This window comes from Anser brachyrhynchus, assembly GCF_964034855.1.
Source record: "Anser brachyrhynchus genome assembly, chromosome: 6".
NCBI classification, from domain to species: domain Eukaryota; kingdom Metazoa; phylum Chordata; class Aves; order Anseriformes; family Anatidae; genus Anser; species Anser brachyrhynchus.
In genome coordinates, this window is record NC_137700.1 from 31,069,834 (window position 1) to 31,088,272 (window position 18,439).

At 43.5% G+C, this 18,439-nt stretch overlaps 1 protein-coding gene across 15 annotated transcripts in view; it reads right to left on the minus strand.

The window, feature by feature from the left end:
- The window catches only part of BTRC (beta-transducin repeat containing E3 ubiquitin protein ligase), a 119,051-nt gene that overhangs the window by 60,402 nt on the left and 40,210 nt on the right, over positions 1–18,439 (minus strand). For 11 of the 15 annotated variants that reach the window (XM_080596880.1, XM_080596889.1, XM_080596885.1 and 8 more), the window contains one exon: positions 10,557–10,634. The exons of 3 other annotated variants lie outside the window; for them this stretch is intronic. In XM_080596880.1, the coding sequence (XP_080453006.1) occupies positions 10,557–10,634 (78 nt within the window). Of the gene's footprint in view, positions 1–5,971; positions 6,231–10,556; positions 10,635–18,439 lie in introns of those variants that run through there. One more of the 15 variants, XM_080596881.1, reaches the window with a different exon arrangement.

Sequence of the window (18,439 nt, forward strand, 5' to 3'; positions counted from 1 at the left end):
GCGCCACATTTTTGGCACAAGAACCCACAACAACACTACCACATTTCCTTTTTCCTAAGGTGTAAAAGTTTCAAACGAAAATAAACTAGTCTGCAGCAAAAACCTACGTTGAGGGCATGTGTTCTCTGAAAGTGATGTTCAGTTTTATAGTTCTGAGATACACAGATTGAAGAGATTTTTCTCCTCTTTTCATTTGAGAAAAGAAAAAAAAAATCTGATCTTAGTTGTTCAGTCTTTTAAAAACTACTACATAACCAAACAGCTAAAGCAAGGCGATTTCTGTACACTCGTTACCAAAGCGCAAGGCAAATGTTAATAAACATCTCCTGTCTTTATCGGGTAAGAACACATAGGTACAGTACAAGGGGTTATAATCGGAAGTGAACAAAGGCAGACCACATCTCACTTGTATCTCATTTCCACAATTTTGGGAAGTTTGCTCTTCTGAACCAGAATGACTTTATCTTAACCCATACACTGTCCTGCACAGGGGATGTTCAAGTGGGAGTCTTTGCCAAGGACGTTACTCGGAGTCCCTCCCTCTTTTAAGGGCAGCACTTATTAAGTGTGCCTAAAATCAAACTTTGGATGACTAGACTATTTAAACTAGGATGTCTGAAAAACTCAGGAATTTCTAATGGAGGCTTTCCCTGACCTGCTTTCAATACCATTTCAACAACTACTTGATGAAGCTCAATTTTTTTTAGGAGGAGGAAGAGGACGGTAGCACTTAAGATCTCCAGTACTGGATAAAAAAACTACCTTGCTAGGCCTGGTACTAACAGAAGACAATAAATATGCCCTGTACAAGGTCACGAAACTTGCAGGCTACACCGGCATGGCAAGGGCTCCTAAACCTCTCCCTCTGCTGCACAGCCGTGCCATCGGAGCCAGAGGCCCTCGTTCAGTGCTCCCTGTGCCGAGTGCCAAACAAACGTCTTCCCCTTTGTATCCTCCTGCCACAGGCCTGGCTGGGCAAGATGCAGCCAGCAGCAGCACCCAACAGAGCAGAGGAACATGTTGCAAAGGATATCTGAGGCAAGAACACAGAGAGATTAAAGGGGGGTTATGCTAAGCAATAGGAGGTACATTTGGAAACACAGCGTTCCTGACGCAGCCTCCAGCTCAGAAGGATGGCAAGCACCAACCAATGGGAACTGGGTGTTTATAACCACGGCAAGCATCTCACATTATCCACCTAAGTTCTTCTGATCCTCATTAAGCATTCATTACTGCCCACCCCGTACAAACAGTTTGCTGCCTCGGGTCGATCTGTACTGGTCCGGCACAGTCCAGACGCTCGTGGGGAAATTCAGGGATTCACAGTCCCTTCCACTGGGCTTCTTTACAGACCCCCTTCAAACTCCATCAAGAAACAGAAACAAAAAGGAGCACAAAACCCCCTTATCTTCTCCACCACTCCAGCAGTTTACGTTTTATTTCTCAGTGAGCTCTCTAACCAGAAAATTGCCAGTGACAGACAGGAATGCAGAGTATCCTGGCTCCAGCGGATCTCCTTGCAAGTCCTAACACCGCTATCTGCTGCGACTAGCAGCCAGCTAGCAATTTCTGACCCTGGATCCAGAAGGAGAGCCTGAAAAATTCAAACACACGAACCCTGTCGGAGTGCCGTGTGGCCGAACAGAGCGCATCTTTCAGCAGGGCGGGGGGGTTAGGTTCAAACTGGGATTAGGCCACAAGCAAACAGAAGTCTGAGAGACTCAACTCGGCCTCTCGCAAATATTTGCCAACGTCATAAAACCATCACTCTGGTATGCACAGCACTTTTTCTTCAGAAGAAAGATCAGGGTAGCATAAACTATCCTAAATTGTGGCTTAGATGCAGTGGCTCAACTGGTGGACAGAAAAGTTGGCGCCATCTGCTTTGCACTGACGTTCAGACAATTCTGGAGGTGAAAAACTGGAGAGTTGGTAAGTTCCTTGTTTGTTCTTTATATTTGTGTAATTTAAGCCATTTATTGTAAATCTGTGATCTCTCCCATTTGCAGTCTCATTCCTAGAATTCCAGTAGCAGTGTTTCTGCACAACATACCTCGCATGTACCGTAATTTTTATGAGGCCCTGACTCACAGAAAGCTAATACTAACTCCCCTTTGCAGATAGAAAGCTCAGTCACAAAAACATTCACTGAAAGAAACAAGGTAGCCTGTAGCTTCATGAACTGAACCATGAACCAAATTCACATCTTTTCATTTTTTTTTTTCCCCACAGGACAAAAAACCTTGGTAACAAGCCAGCTTTTTAAAAGCCAAACTTACACCAGGCTTTCTCTCAGATATACAAATGGGAAAGAGTGGATAATCCAAACACGCTATGTAAAATAATAAAGCCAAAACTAAAAAAAAAATTAGAATTTTATGAGAAGGAAGCTCACTACACTGCTACTCAAAAGCTGGATGTACATCAGAATACAGACACAAATAATTCTTCCATTGTATTGCTTTATTTTTCATTAATGTCATCATTTAAAGCAGAGAAAATGAAACAGCTGATACAGAAGGCAGTGAACTTCTAGAACCTGCTGCCACAGGATGCCATGGAGAGAAACAACATCAGCAAGTAGAAAGGGGGATTAAACAAACTCAGGGACAGCACGTCCATGGAGTACTTGGCAAGGGTATCCCCTGGAGCAACAGCTGTAGAGGCTGCAGGAGCAGGAGGGGAATGGAGAGCAGAGAGAAGCCAGACCTCTTTGCTCTCCCTATGCCGCATCTTCCACTGACAGTGCTGATCGAGCTGGGCATTCCCATGTTAATACCTCTCTGCCCTTGGACCACTAGCCAATGATATTAAAATCTCTCCTTCCCAAATTTTTCAGCCACAGAAAGTAGACAAGAACTTACTTTTGTTGTGAGAACCAACTTTTGCACAGTAGTTTTGTTACGTAAAGATCTACGTAAGCACCAAATTACCCATCATTTAGTCCTTCAGCAGCTCGTTGTTTCCCAATAAAAGTAGCAGGGAAAAAAAGAAAATTAAAAGGAGTATGTATAATGGAATCAACCCATTGGGATGCAGATTTGAGAATAAAACACACAAGCAGCGATTGTCAGCTCAACGTCCCTTACTATGTTTGTACAGTTCTCCTGTTCTTCTTTTCATACTCTCACAGAAGAATGCATTATTAGCTATGTGTGGTGAATAAAGGAGATACAGAACATGCATATTCTATAATTCGGCCAAAAAACTTCAAGCAAAAATGCAGAAGTCTAGTTCTCTCTTACAGTCCAGGGGTAAAAAAAAAGAGGTCATGTCACTCTACTTAACAGGTCTCAAAGGAAATTTACTGATAATGTGGAAAAGACGCTGTGTTTGGCTCACAAAGTCCAGCCACGAGAAGCTGGAAGAATATAGTGTGGAGGTTGTCTTCTTCTACTGTTTCTCTGCAGGCAGCAGTAAGACACAAGATCACTGCTGTACATGGAGATTTGGTTTCACCTGGCATGGTCGTATTGTGTCTGTACACTAACAGCTACAAGTGAAAAAGACAGAACTGAAAACAGATTGACTGTCATATCAGGAAATAATACTGCAGAGCCCTACATTTAGATGAAACATTGGATGGTGTCTCAGTTACACTGCAACACCAGAGCACCTCCCTTCATTGGCTCTGATGACTATGGGAACACTGACTAATCTGGAAGAAAAACAAGAAAATCAAAACCAGAACCAAGTCAGAGAAAAGCAAATTTCTCAGCTCACCTTTAAAGCTCGACCCTTTTATGAATCTCATCTAACTCGCACCAAAACCGTTCGAGTTTCTCCTCACCTTTCATCAAGATAAGAGGTTTCTTCACCAAGGAAAAGCAGTCTGAAGCGGTAGCCTGGTTCAACGCCACAGGCAGATAGCTTTGCGTTGGAGTGCTTTAATATGTTTTTATATTGCATATAAAGCATGCAAACATAAACCAGTTTGGTGAAAACTACCCTCTTTGTGGAAGCCGGCTGTAATTCTGAACAAGTTTTCAATTTTTGCACTGCTGCTAGGGTAAAACATTTTAAAGAGTTTAATTTTTACAGAGGCTTCAATGACACGAGATTATCTAACAAAGTAATGGTTAATCAATAGAGGGTTTAGTTGTCAGGTGAAACATATAACACACTAAAAGGGATTGATTGCAAGGCTCCTCCTTATTTACTAGGAGGTATATATTTAAAATGACACAAACTTGTTACCGAGCTGCATTCCTTTAACCTTGCAAAAGCCGTTTGAGAACAGTGTTAAGCAGCCCTATAGCAAAACAAGCTCTAATGAAAAAAAAAAAAATCCTACAGATATATGGCAACCCCAAATCATGTCAGAAGCAGGGGAACCACAAAGCTGTATTCGCTCACAGCCAAAGGCTTAAAATGCCACAGAGACGCTAGACTATAGTTCACTAAAGATAGAGCTGTATCCGATCTCATTCCGTAAGTGTCTTTGGTTACATTTTTCTTTTTAAAGAAAGTGCGATCCTGCTCTTTGACACAAACACGTAAACATTTCTCCTTGTGTCGGCGTAGCTGTGGATGAGCGCTCAATGCCAACCTGAAGCCTCCGACCCAAGGCAGAGCTGCGTGTGCAGCTTTTCTGCCAACTGCAATCCATTTCTTTGGCCATTTATCCAGCGAATCCCCAGTCCCTGAACAAAACTCCACTTTTTAATAGAAGCTGCAGCCCATGAGCTCAATAAGATTCTCCCCCCCCAATAGTTAATAATTACATGATTTATCAGAGAAAGATAACACTAATAAAAACGCAGCAAAAAGACAAAACCCATACCCTCCCTTCAAGTCATTTTCAGGGAAAAGATTATTAAACTGTTCTTTTTGAACAAGGGCTTTTGTAGCTAAGCACAAATTGCCAAACGGTTAGAAAAAAAGTTATTAGACTCAGAAGAATTCAGCAGAAGTGGGAAGTTATATAAACAAATCACTCCAGCAGATTTGGAAAGATCGCTTTCATCTTACTTAGAGTCTTAGGAGACCTGCATTAATTACCCTTTAAAGGTCTTTCACATGGACTATTTAAAATAAACGCAATTTATTTATTTATTTCAAATGAGGTGCTTCTTCTGAAAGAATTAAGTAATCTCAGCAAATTTAAAAACGTTTTTATAAACAGGTAATTAAAAAGAAGACTAGAATTAAGTCAAGCTGTAAAACATTCCCCATGATTCGCTGCAATTATTTTCTTAAGACTAAATTTTTGTTATCTGGAGCCCAGTCTTTGAGAAGGGTAGTCTCCACAAAAAAGCCAGAAGACATAATAAAGACCAGCCAAACAAAAAAACTAGATCATTCACAGCATTTTCCCTAAAGCACAGTTTGTCATATTGCAATTACACCTTGCCTACTGTGAAAGCCAGAGTCCTTAATATTGCCACTAGAGGGAAGAAGTGTCTCAACACATGGCAATGGTAGTTGGGGAGTGGGTTTTTTGAGCAATTACCATAACAAAGCTCCCTTGGCTGTGTGTACCTTCTAATTACTCAGTACGATTAAAATGACTTACCTAAAACAAACAGGGAAAGAAAAAAAGCCCCTAAAACAAAAAAACTCAAGATACAGACAATGCACCTTACTCCAATCCGCCTGTTATCTGAAATTACATTTAAGCTGGAGAGCTTTTTTTCCTCATCCATCAATGCATAAGGGCAAAGAGGGGGGGAGAGTACGCCACAATGCCCAACCACCACAGGGTTGTTCAGCCAAGTAAAAGCACGAAAACAAACAAAAACAAAGAGCAAAGAGAACTACATCTCTTGTTAAAATAAAGAAGAAAAAAAAAGGAGGAGAAAATGTCGTGGTATTTAGCCATCTGGTAGCTGCTTGAAAACAAATTGTCCTCAAAAGAGCAGAAATACAGTATGTCTTCTCTCAGTTCACTGGCTTATGAATCAGACTTTTTTTTTTTTTTTTTAATACGGGCACGGCGATATTAGACTTCAGTGCTGCTGCTTTCACTTGCCTCTTGTGCCACTGTGCCAAACTGGCCATCCCCATCCAAACCCTTGTTCCAACCGGGATGCCGCATTCGCAGTCTTTCAGGGTGCATCTTGTTGGCCCCATTGTTCAAAATCCCTCCGGATTTTTCTTTTCCCTGACAGCCACTCGCTGGTTTTTAAACCCTTAAATCTTTCATTTTATAAGGCACGTCATTAAGGGAAGATGGCAGCCGAGCGATTTTTCTTCCCATTGACAATTTGTGACATTTCTCCAGCAGCGTGCAAGGTGTTGAAAACCTGGCAGCTGTTACCTCCCGGGATGAAGCTCCTTTTTTATCCTCCCTTGACAGTTTAACTCAATGGGTCAGCACCTTTAAAGACTGCAAAGTACCACTGAAGTGGATGGAGGCTTGAATTACTGCTCCCTCCCTAATCAATGTAAACCCTCACTGCAGGTGAAACTCTTCATCTATAGAGGTGCATGGGGGAGGAAAATGTAATGCCCTGAGCCAGATGGTTTTCATCTTGTTTTTTAAAGAAGAAAGGAACAAGCTAACAAGGGGACAGCTACTTTGTTAGCTTCTTGGCCTCTCTCATGGCTTCGGATCCCCAGGGTTCCAGCCACACAAGAGAAAGAATACAGAAAAACATAAACACTTAAAGAAATATAACTAGGGGGCTGGCAACACGCTGCTTTCAAAGAGTTGAGAGCCCTGTTCAGCGCTTTATTTATCACTGCCCACGTTCTTCGGATGGTAAGTGGACACGGACACAAAGGGCAGGGGGGAGTAGACAACACTTGCAATTTACTCAATTACAGAGGAATGCAGAAATGCAGCAGGGTGACAGATTCCTATTAGCACGACTGCTGAAAGAGCCCAGTGGCCTTTCTGCCACAAGGCAGCATTCCCATTGTAACTCAGGCTCCAGCTCAACCCAGGTTGGCTAGTTTTTTAACATGCATGAAGTGCTACAGAGGAATGGAAATGATTTTTTTTCTCTTTTCTTTGAGACAAAATATATATATATATGTGTGTGTGTGTGTGTGTATCTGTATATATAAATATATAACCAAAGAATATTATTAAAAGTAAGACCAGGATGTGCCTCTAGCAATTTCAAGCTTGGAAGGCTTTTCAAGCAGCAGCTCCTTACTAGCAAGCATTAATACCGTAAAGATGAGCTAACCCTGCTAACATTACAGACCTGGTACGTACGTCCTCGACATCTCCCCTGGGGAAGGGAGGAAGCTGAAGCCCCACGCTCCTCCCCACCGTGCAGTCATCCCCATTGGGAGGACAGCAGGAATACTTCTGGAGAACTTCGGTGTGTGCCTGGAGAAGAGCCCCAGGCAGCGGGATGAGGCCGCTGCTGCCAGCGAGCAGCTTTTTGTCTTTGCTTTGCCCTACCTTCTCTGACTGCTTTCTGCTTCTTCCAGTTGACTTGTGTATTGACTTAAGAGCAGCGTGCCTCTACTGTAACACTGCAACAGTGCCTAGAGCGTGTTTGAGGTGCTAGATGTAATTTTACAACACCATCTCAAATCCATACGAGCGAACTGAGGTAATACGCTGTGCCAAAATGCTAACGGGCAAAGATCTTGAAAACGCTACGCGGCCTGTTTGAATGGGGTAGCGGGCAGGGATTTTTTCCCCCGGACGTCCATCTGGAAGCCCGCAGACAGACAGCGGGGTCCGAAGCGAGGCGTGCAGGAGGGTCGCTGCGGCAGGCTCGCTGTTTGCTGCCAGCACTGCCCCACGAGGCCACCTCTGCCTCGGCTTCCCCCGCAGAACAAACCGCGGCGGCGAAAGGCACTTCATTATTGCTCCGCTGAAGAGAAGGGAGGGAAGGGTTTTAAACAAGCTGCATTGTGCCCGTCTTCTTTAAAAACCAGCGGGGTAATCAAGTTCAGGGCAGCCCCGGACAGCTGCCCTGTGACCTATTCATGTTGACCCCCGCTATTCATCACTTTCCTCGGGACTATGAGGGCAAGCTCCCGGGGAGTGACCACCACAATAGACAGATACGAGCCAACAATAATATGGTTGCTGGAAAAAAAAAAAAAAAAAAAAACAGATGGCGCTGCAATAAATTTACAAATCTGCATTCATGGCTCTGTTAAAAACACCCAGAAGCTAAAAGGCTGGAGGGGCCCCCAGAGAGCTTCCCCTGCCCGGTTTCTAAAGGCCGGCTCTCTCCCCAAGACTATTGAGCTCGTGTTCTTCATAAATGAAGAATGGAGACATAGCCCTTAAAATAACAAATGCCTGACCTAATCAATCTAGTGTTTGGGTCTAACACTAACTGATAGGCACTGAAAACTAATTATGTTTTTTGGCAAGGAAGTTGAATTAAAATGGAAACACACAGGTTAAAAAGGCACTGAAGCATTTGCGAGTCCCTTTGAAAGGGCGGCACACACACACACACACACACACGCTCACACACAGGGCTTGAAACAGGAACCTGATTCAATAACTCATGCATTTATTTTTAAAATGAATCAGATTAGTCCCATGTGTGACCTGCCGGTCCATCTGTATGAGCCGGACTTAATGGGCACTCTTCTCACGCTTACTTCAGTTTGAAGTATGAGAGAGATAAATTTAGTTTAATTTTCAACAGATCAAGCTATCCATTTTCCAAATGGACCATCTGGATCAGCCTATTAAAATTAATTTATAACTTTGCAGTGTGAAAATTCGTTTGTTAGCTTAAATAAAGTTGCCAAAAACTTTTGCCACTTGTCATTGTTTTTTCTGAAGTCTGTTTTCATACTGTGGTTTTCAGTTTTCCCCTTCAAAATTTAATTTTGTCAGATCGAGCACTCAACAAGAACTGAACATTTGCATCCGTACTTCCAAATCTGTCATAGCTTAGATCATTTTACTGTTCCAGCTCACAGTGTCAAGTTCATTGCCTGTACTTGTTTCCTTTCCCAGTGCTGATCTCCGCATCTCTTCTGCCTTGCTGCCCCTCACCAACCTCAGAGCAGCCGTGCCTTCTCCTGCCAGCATGCTGAGGACACGGCTCCACTTGTTGAGACTTCTGAAGATACCCTCCTACAAAAATCATTACAGTCACCAGAAAAATCGCTTTCTCCTAGTAAGAGGTCCATAGCAGTAAGCTATGGGGGTCTTCAGCCTCTGCTTACAACTTCAGAGGCTTAAGCAACCACTGCACCTTTTTATTACCTCCACCTTCTGGTACATCTGTTCCACAAACCTACCTGAGGAAACATTTATGGCCATGGCTGATGGCTAACTAATCAAAAATGACTAAATACGTGGACAATTTCACTAGAAAGACCGTTTAAATAGACAGACTTCCCCCCTCTCTCCACATACACACATTCAATTCTTCTGCGCAGGTAGGTCCACATTTCCCAATAATGAAATTTTACCAGCAGTGTCTTAAGGGAGGGACAGAAAATATGAAGTCGTACACTCAATATTTACCAAGTTAGCATCTTTCCACTAAGGTACTAGTACCGCATTCAGCACTTTTTGAGTATTACTGCTTTGACAGCATTTGCAGGACAGATCTTTTCAGCTTTACAAAATATGCGCAGATGTGAGACAGGGTAATCACTCCGCATACCTTCCTCTAGGAGATGCAGATCTTTCCATTAAGCATCACTTTACTCATTGATTAGGAAGGAAAAAAGCACGTGCATCTGTGTCTGATTTCTTCACCTACAGTTGGAAAATTCCCAACTGGTTCTTGTCCATCATTAATAGAGAAAAAGGAGCAATATGAGCTTCCAAAATGCTTTGATAGTTTCTATTTATGCCCACACAACGAATCTAAATTCCTTCTACCGCACATGCAAAATCCTGGGCAACCACCTCATATGATCTAGACAAAAAGGTACTTGCTTTAAGACTACAGCTTGAACTTGTCCATAAACACTGTTCTCAACACCCGAGGTGCCATAGAGCAACCAGAAGACCCAAGGATTTTGGCCACACAAAAGACTGGGCATAAAGATGGAGGCTGTGATGCATCTCAACAATATCCTGAAACACAGCTAATCACCTCGCTGTGAAGAATGTCTTCTTTTGACGAACTGCTAAGAAATTTGCTTTACTATACATAAAAGGCTGAGATATGTTTTAGCAGCCCACTCTTTCTCCTTTCTACCCACTAGGCACATATATGAATGTAGAAGAGAATATTGGTCATTTTTCAGGTTATTAACCTGGACAACACCTCCAAGAAAATCCACCTTCAAGGGTAATGGAAAACTTAATTGTTCTAGAATGCTTTGAAATTCTCGAACACATGATCTGAAGCAAGACAAAATATACTACAAACGAGGCAGGAACAAGAACAGAAGGAAAGGCTGAAGAGAGCTTGATGAATACCAAATGGAAAAATGTAAAACTCGAGAGCAGAAGTCTAGATTTCCTTAGAAAGAGTCATCGACTCTCCTGAAAGGCAAATCCATGTGTCTGATTTTCCTGGGTATACCGTGACTAGCTCAGACTTCAAGGAAGAAAAGAAAGGATTTCCATGAGCATAAGTCAGACTTCAGCTTCCAAAAGCATTTAAGGATTCAAATAGCTAGAAAGTTTTATTGCATTTTTAAAGAGACTGATCACATACCTGTCTAAGTGAATTCTTCTCAGGAATGATCTTCCTAGGGGGCTCATCATTATTACAGTCTTCTCTCTCAGAGGAGTTCTGTGAAAGAAAGTAAGCTTTAATTCAGTTCTTATCCCTAATATTACTCTGCGAGGAGAAAAGAAACAGAATATTTGTACTATGCAAGCTACAGTATTTTATGTATACACACACCGGAGGCTAACTTGTACTTTTAAGCCAAACAGCTTGTTATGGCAGAGAAAGAATCTCTCCTCAGTACAGCAATGCACCACTGTGCAGGTGTCTATCGGAGAAGACTGTGCTTTGGAGATTTATTCTGAAATTACCAATAACCGCCTCTTTGAAAAGCTGAAATAATGGCTGGGTCAGCATGGTAACACCAGCGCTCCCCAACACCCCAGAAGAACTATTCAAAACAGCGGAACCTGAGGAAAACAAAAGACTGTGAATGGGTGCAACTGTTCCCTGTGCCCCTATGCTTTTAGTTTGACCAACAATTATTAATTGTACCGAGTCTGCTGGGCTGCCAAAAATCATAAAGAAATTTAATTACACTAAATTCTGGTGAAAGAGGTTGTCAGATCCTTTAAAAAAAAAAAGTGTAGGTAGCAAATGATACCGTGGTTATATTTTTCACGTCTGCCCCCTGAAGCTGCACACACAAACACCATTTCTAGGAAGACTGAAGCTGCAAAACTTAAGCCACCACCTCCAGAGAAGAGTAAAGAGTAAAGATGAGGGAAGGGGGACAAGAAAAAATAAATACAAGGGTTTTTTCTGCACAGGTAAGAAAGAACTCCAGGAACTTTTTGTGTGTTAACCTCACCGTTAAAGCCAATTATTACGTGCTTTAGAGTAAAGACAGGATATTGTTTATCTCAAGACGTGTACAATCTTTAGCAAACATTTGGTTTAAAAGTGCTGGGTATGTGGGGGGAACCCTGTCCTCGCTGACAAAGCCAGCTACTCTGGAAGACAGTTTCTTTGCACGGGTTCAGCTACTGTGCTGACAGAGTAATGACAGCCAGCTTTGGGGGAATCCCACATACACATCTAAAATCAGTTTGATCACCACAGTATTCGTAGCCTTAGGCCACATTCCCACGCATTCAGTAGTGAGTAACTAAACAGGTTTTAAAGAGATACAGAAAAACTGCTTAGGGAGAGCTCTGCCAGGAAAAGGGTGGTTTTCCAGCAGCTCGCAGACAAGCTCCGGAGTGCAGAATTTCTAGCAGCAGTGTGCGTTTTGTACTTGTACCTCCTCGCCCCAAAAATAACCTGTCCTTCTCAGAGCCTGATTTCTTCCATAACCAGCTTCCAGCCCAGCACCTCGGGAAGCAGAAGTGGTGTCTGCTGGCAAAAGGAGGAGCAGCAGCATGGCAGAGCAGGGCTAGCAGGGGAGCAGCGTGCCCGGTGCAGCACGGTCATCGGCTGGGGTCCAGGCAGCTCAGCTCTGCTGAAGGGGAAGAAAAGGCACAGCCAGGAGGTGCAGGGTGTAAGCTGTTTGCTGGGGAACGGCAGGGAAGGGAAACCAAACACACACACACGCTTGGGATGTCATAAATTGGTCAAGAGGATTGCGTGTTAAGCCGAGGCTTGCAGACCAACTACTGATCTTTGTTGGTTTTTGGTTGGTTGTTTGTCTGAACAAGCTATAGGACTCGCAAGGCACCATGACATCTGGGATGCTGTAACTAGGGTTTTATAATGGAAATCAATCCTAAACAGGCCTGATAAATCGCTGTACGAGGCCAGCTTTTTAAAGTTTTCATGTGAGGCCTCTGCCAGGACCAAGTTAGTACATTAAATCCAGCCTAGAAAGGACTGTGATCGTAAAAACGCACAAGCTAGAATCACATATCTCCAAAAAGGAATGCCAAACGTTAAAACTGCTCTTTTCTACTCATGAAATATAGTTTAGCAAGTGGTTGGATTCAAGAGAGGGTTTTAATTTTTGTGCTTTGGAGAAAAAGACCAAGGGAGAGAAACATGAGAACCTGAGGTGGGTGCCGTGCATCTCCTGGAAATGCACCTTGCTGGCTGGGGGGCTGGGGGGGACTCACAGGGCTGTTTATTCTTCTTGGATGCTTTTCCAACAGTCATCCCCTTCTCTACTGCAAGTGCTAAGATGTTTTCCCACTCCTAAGAATCTTTTCTACAGCACTGAAAGCTTGCCTTATTCTTGCCTTTGGAACCATTCAAGATTCTCCCTCCAAAAATCTCAAAAAGGAGGCAAATCGGTGCTGACGGTGAATCGCCAGCCCTTACTCGGAAATTCCTAGCGACTGCAAAGCATCAAGTTATCTGCTTTTTCTTTAAGCCGAGCATCCGATTTTAAGAGCGAGCAGAGGACCATTTTGCATTCATTATCTTTATAGGTGGCAAGGCTAAGAGGTTGGCTGAACAAAGACCAGACAAAGACTGCCAAGTGCATATGGTGGTTCACAGCTTGGCGTCTCACCACTCTACAGCACCAACACAGCAGCTCCAAGCGCAGACTATTACAGAGGAGCGCTGCTCATGCACTTTTTGTCGGCAAGCAAGTTACGCTCGGTGAAGACAGAATGACTGGAAAGCATTACACTTAAAAAAAGCACAGCTGTTTCTAACTCCCACTCATTTCTCACGAAGAGGGAAGCCATCAGTCCAGGGGCAGGTACGAGACCCTGCGTATTTCAGGACTAACCGTAGCCGCGTGGAAGTGAGTTACACTCGACAGGGCAACGCTCAGCCACGGCCGTGGGAAGAGCACAACATAATCGGCTGAAACGGTGCACCTAGATATTTCTCCCTGCTGAACAAGGTGGGAGGAGGGATAAATACGTGCGAGGTCAGAGTAAGGTTTGCTTCGGCAGGACTTCGGCGATGCTCTCTGCCACAAGAGAGGCAGACAAAGGGAGGAGCTGCTCCGAGCACCCTCTCGTGGCTACTGAAACGCACGTCTCAGGCACAGAGCCGGAAAGGAGCACTGGGTATCCAGACGGTATTTTGGGTGTACTCGCTGGGAATATTAAAGATCTGCAGCAATTATGCTTGATACATAGTAGACGAACGATGGAATTTATTAGGGTGAAAGGAGCGGAGAAAACCAGTGCACACCGAAAGCTGAAAAGCCATACAAACTCTCTTTCATCAGGGAAAACTAAAAAATCCTGTAACCTTCCTTCGCAGACTAAAGCCAGACTGGCCAAAACCGTTTGCACCGAACTCAAGGCTCTTTTATTTCAAACAAGGACAAGAAAGATAAGATGAGAAGTGCCAAAGCCTCCAAAGCACAAATTGATCAGTTGCGGTGAGATAAGTAACGTGTATGTGCGCACACAGTTTCCACAGGCAAAACAATTTTTTTGGTTTTGATTTGCCCAAGGTCAAACAATGACACAGGAAGTGCTGGGAAGAGATGGCAGCAAACCCAAGCTCGTTTCCTGTAACCTTCGAAATTTCTCTTTAACGGGAGGTTCCTGCGAAAAGGGGCTTCGCCCTCCATAGTTTGTTTTTCCTAAAATGGCTCCTGTCTGTAACGAGAGCCTTTTAAATCTGATTTGCATTTAAAACTTCAGCCTGTAATTAACAGAATATAATTCCGTGGCAGGTTGTCTTAAAGACCACTACGAAATTATTACTATTTAACTCTCCCCGTGAAGCCTCCTCCGCCGCTAAACACAACATGCTACAACGCATACGCAGTCCCCAGACTGAAGCGGTTGATGGGAGATGACACGCAGCATTTTGTGTACGCAGCCCAGCAAAACACTGCTGGGAACGAGCTATAATACGCGGCTAAATGCACTCCCAGGGACTACCAATTGGGCAGAGCTACCTTTAGTACCGCCTCGCTCGTCGTGGTGGAAATCAAAGCCCTGCCAACTGGGGGAGGCTTTCTTTGGGGCTCTTCTGCCCGGCACTAATTATAAAACTGTACAGATGCAGCCTTTTTTTTTTCCCGAGTGCGGGGAGCTGGGGGTGGGGGAGAAGTGTGTGTCTATGCGAGGAGCACAACTATTTTTTATGCTTTCAAATTCTTAATCCTGTTTGGAGCTGTCAGTGGGGGTTAATGGAAGCCTTGGATAGGAGAATTCCAATCTGGTTGGCAGATGGATAGGTTGGTTATAGCTGCATAACTATGTCTTGCCTGCAGGCACAATTCAGAACACTGTTAAAGCAATATAAAGTCTCTGTCAAGCTGAACCATTTGGATCAGTAGCAAGGAGAAATAATAATAAAAAAAGGAGTTCATTTCTGGGCCTTGCGCGTTTATGCTAGTATGCAGAAACTGATTAATTGTCATCGTGCGCTGGTCTGCTATACCTCGGATTTCTACTTCTGGAGTAGATTTTGCATGCTAATATAATCATTCTCCCTCTTGAGACATTAGCAAATAATCAAATGAAAAACAGGATCATAATTTACTGAGATTCGGGCAATTCTCTATGCAAATTTGACTTGTTATTGCTGCTGCCTCGTTAATCTGAATGCCTTTGACAAACTCCTTTGATTTATGAACTCATGACAACTCCAATGTGTATATATTTTGCTAGATTGACATTATCATTAAGAGTGGGTGGACTGAGCTCACATGAATGGCTGATTTTATTCGCTGGTGTCTGCTGCTCAACAGCTGAGCATCTCCTTCTCACAAAGCCCCTGAGCGCCAGGCTCTTCCCATCTACCCATCCATTCATCATCTCGATGTTAATTGGCCCAGGCTTTAAGCAAATTTTCAACACGATTTAAAGGCACGATGACACTGATTACTGACCCTCTGCCATACGGTGCCTATTGATTAACCTGACAGAGATGATGAGCTTGAGGGAAACTAGGTGTGCGCGGACCTCAGGGGGAAAAAAAAATATATTGTTTATGCAGGCAAAACACTTGTCATTATCCCAAAGGCCAGAATTTGTGCTGCACTGGCCCTTAAAACACACTATTGCTTTAAACACCTGCATCCAATACAGAAAACGCTGGCTTGCTGTGGAAAAATGATTACAAATTTGATGTCATGTGCAGTCTGTATTTTAATCGAGTTCCCTGATAAATAGACCCCCTCGAGCCAGCCAAGCCTCTCTCCAGCCATCGCGCGCGTATCCATCAGTTTGAGCAGAAGCCGGGGCAGGGTGTGTTTTTAGTGATATCAGCAGATCCAACCGCGTGGAGGAAATCTACTTGGGTATTTCAGGTCTCTAAGCAAATAATACAGTGGGAACACAGTGTCCGAACGGGTACAGGAGAGTAAATATTCCAAGGGCAAACCGGATGCCAGGCGTAGCCATCTCGGTACTTGCTGCCACGCTAAAAAAAGGTGCTTTTCACACCAGTGAAATACTGCTTTTCCCCTCTCCCAGTGCAAACTTGTTGCTACGACCTGACCCTCAGACTCCTAGGTGCGTTCAGACGTTTTAGCAGAGCTCGAAAATAACTGGCATCCTCTTTAATGTTTCTTGAAGCGCCCCCACGATGCACTTGCTCCTCCTCACCAGGGGCAGAGGGGGACCGTGTTCAGTGGCTCCCGCCTGGCTGAGAAAGGAGGTACATCAGCATTCTGCCCGCAGACCGGTGCTAGATGAAAGGAAAACGAAGCAGAAGGCCTGCTTAACCCCTGCCCAGCCCCGGGTTAAGCCTGTCAGTCAACGCACACTTCTTCTTTCCCAATCCACGCCAGCAGCCTGCCAGCAGCCCAGATGTTTCTCTTGTTTGGTCTGGGCGGGTTGCTGCCCCAAGATGCTACGAAACCGTCTCCTAATTTGCATCATTGATTGCAGGGAACAGGACAAGGAATCACTGGGTAAAGGTACGGGGGAAATTAGCTGCAATTGTCTGATGCCCATGTCAGGCAGAGTGCACTGAAAAGGGGAGGAGAGAGGGAGGGAGGAGAGAAAAGAGAGAGATGTGTGGAAATAAGTGCCAGGCTAAGACTACAGGCACATATAAGCCTTACGTTCCCTTTCCAATAACCTTTGTAAGTGATAGATGAGTCCAAGCCCATTGTTATCGTTAAGGGACTGTCAGCATCCTGATTTTATAAATGCTGTCTGTCAGTTTATAAATATCTCAGCCATTTCAAACAGTGCCTGGATGAATCCTGGCATAGCCAATGTCAGCCCGAAAGCAGTATTACTGTTAAAAAATTATTGGGCTAACCCCCACTTAAAAACACTTAACAATAGCTTCTCCTTTTTCGCCTCCCATGAGGCCCGAAGTATTCAAATTGAGGCTTATTTAGCTAGTCACTACGCTATATAAAATGGTCCTTAACATTGGCAATGTTTTGAGAAATGCTTTGAGAAGAAAAAAAAAAAGCGTAAAAACATCAAGTTTGAAGGCAATTCTCTGTCTGTTTGGTAGATAAAACAAAACTGACAGCTGTAACACACAGGGAGATCCACAGCAATGAAAATGCAGAGATAAGTATTAGACCCCATTCCTCTTTGGCATTTGCTGCTCTGAACATTCACCGAGATTAGATCCTTTTAGAGAACACCATAAATTGCAATATGTAGGCACAAGGGGGTGACTTCAGCCCGGAATGAAGGCACAGCCAAGTTTCCCAGCCCTTCCAAGTTTCAAGTTAAATGGTACTTTTAGACGGGGTTTATGGCTCAGCATCAGAATGACTGAAAGCGAGCAGTCGCTGCAGCCCGTCTTGCAGCGACTGCTATCAGAAAAGCAAAGGAAATGAGCACGACTGGCCTTCCAGTTCAGTGCCTGCTTTGCAGACTGGCATGCATGCTCATACCATGATTATGCAGCTATTATCCCGCTGCACAGATCCTGCTTGGGATATTTTTTTTCCTCCACTACATTTACGAACTCCTCACGACAAGGACTTCTGTCCCTGTCACCCCTCCCAAATGTTTACGTGGTGCCTAAAGAACTGAAGTTCGAATTCGTGCCCGAGCGGCTCAGGTACCTACTAAAAACTGAATTCTTACAATTGAAGCTCTGACAGCAGTGAAAATGGAAAAGTACAGCGCTCCCCCCCAGCCAGACACGTACACACATGTTCGCACAAGTCCCAGTTTGGTTAATGCAGCCCTCAACAAGAGTTTATAGTTTACTTATTTTTCAAAATAAAAAACAGGAGAGGATTCTTTTTTTTAATCTGTAGAATGGACCCGTCATATTTTTCCTTTTCATTCACATCAATAATTTGCAGATTGGAAAAAAATGTGCATTTTCAAAGCAATGAGACGACAACGGAGCTTCGTGACATCAGGGAGAGTTTTCTTACCAAGCTGATTTAACTTATTAATTATTGGTTTGTTAGAAAGAATAACTTAAAGGTGCGGGGAGTCTTAACATTATGAGAACAGCATATTCAGTTTAATGTTAAAATATGAAAGACACGATAAACAGGCATCTTGAATAGCACAGATCTGAGTTGTAGTTAAAAAATACAACAGAAATCCAGGTGCAGGGAACTGGCCATTTAGGGAAATTTAAAAAAAAAAAAAAAAAAAAAAAAACCAGCTTCACTTTAAAGACATTTCTCAAACGAGAGAGAGAGAGGGAAAGAGAGAGAGAAAATATGGCTAATGAGAACAGTCCTTCCACGTTCCCCGGGAAGCAGCCCTGCTTAACATTTCTGTTCTGTGAATTTAAGAGAGTCAGCAGTGGTAAATTTGTTTTTAATATTCAAGCTTTCAAGCCTTGCAAGCTAGTTGGCCAATGGCCCTTTCTATTCCAATGTTTGTTGGTGCCTTATTTACACAAGCATTACATCCGGAGAGCCTTTGAATATAATTTCACGTGGATTAAGGGAAGAACATTTGCTTCTGCTAATCAGGACATCTGGTTATTTTTGTAACTCAGACATCTGCATTAGGCAGCTCGACTTCGCCATTCTTCATAACAAGGTTAGAGCTTAAGAAGCCTTAAGGACC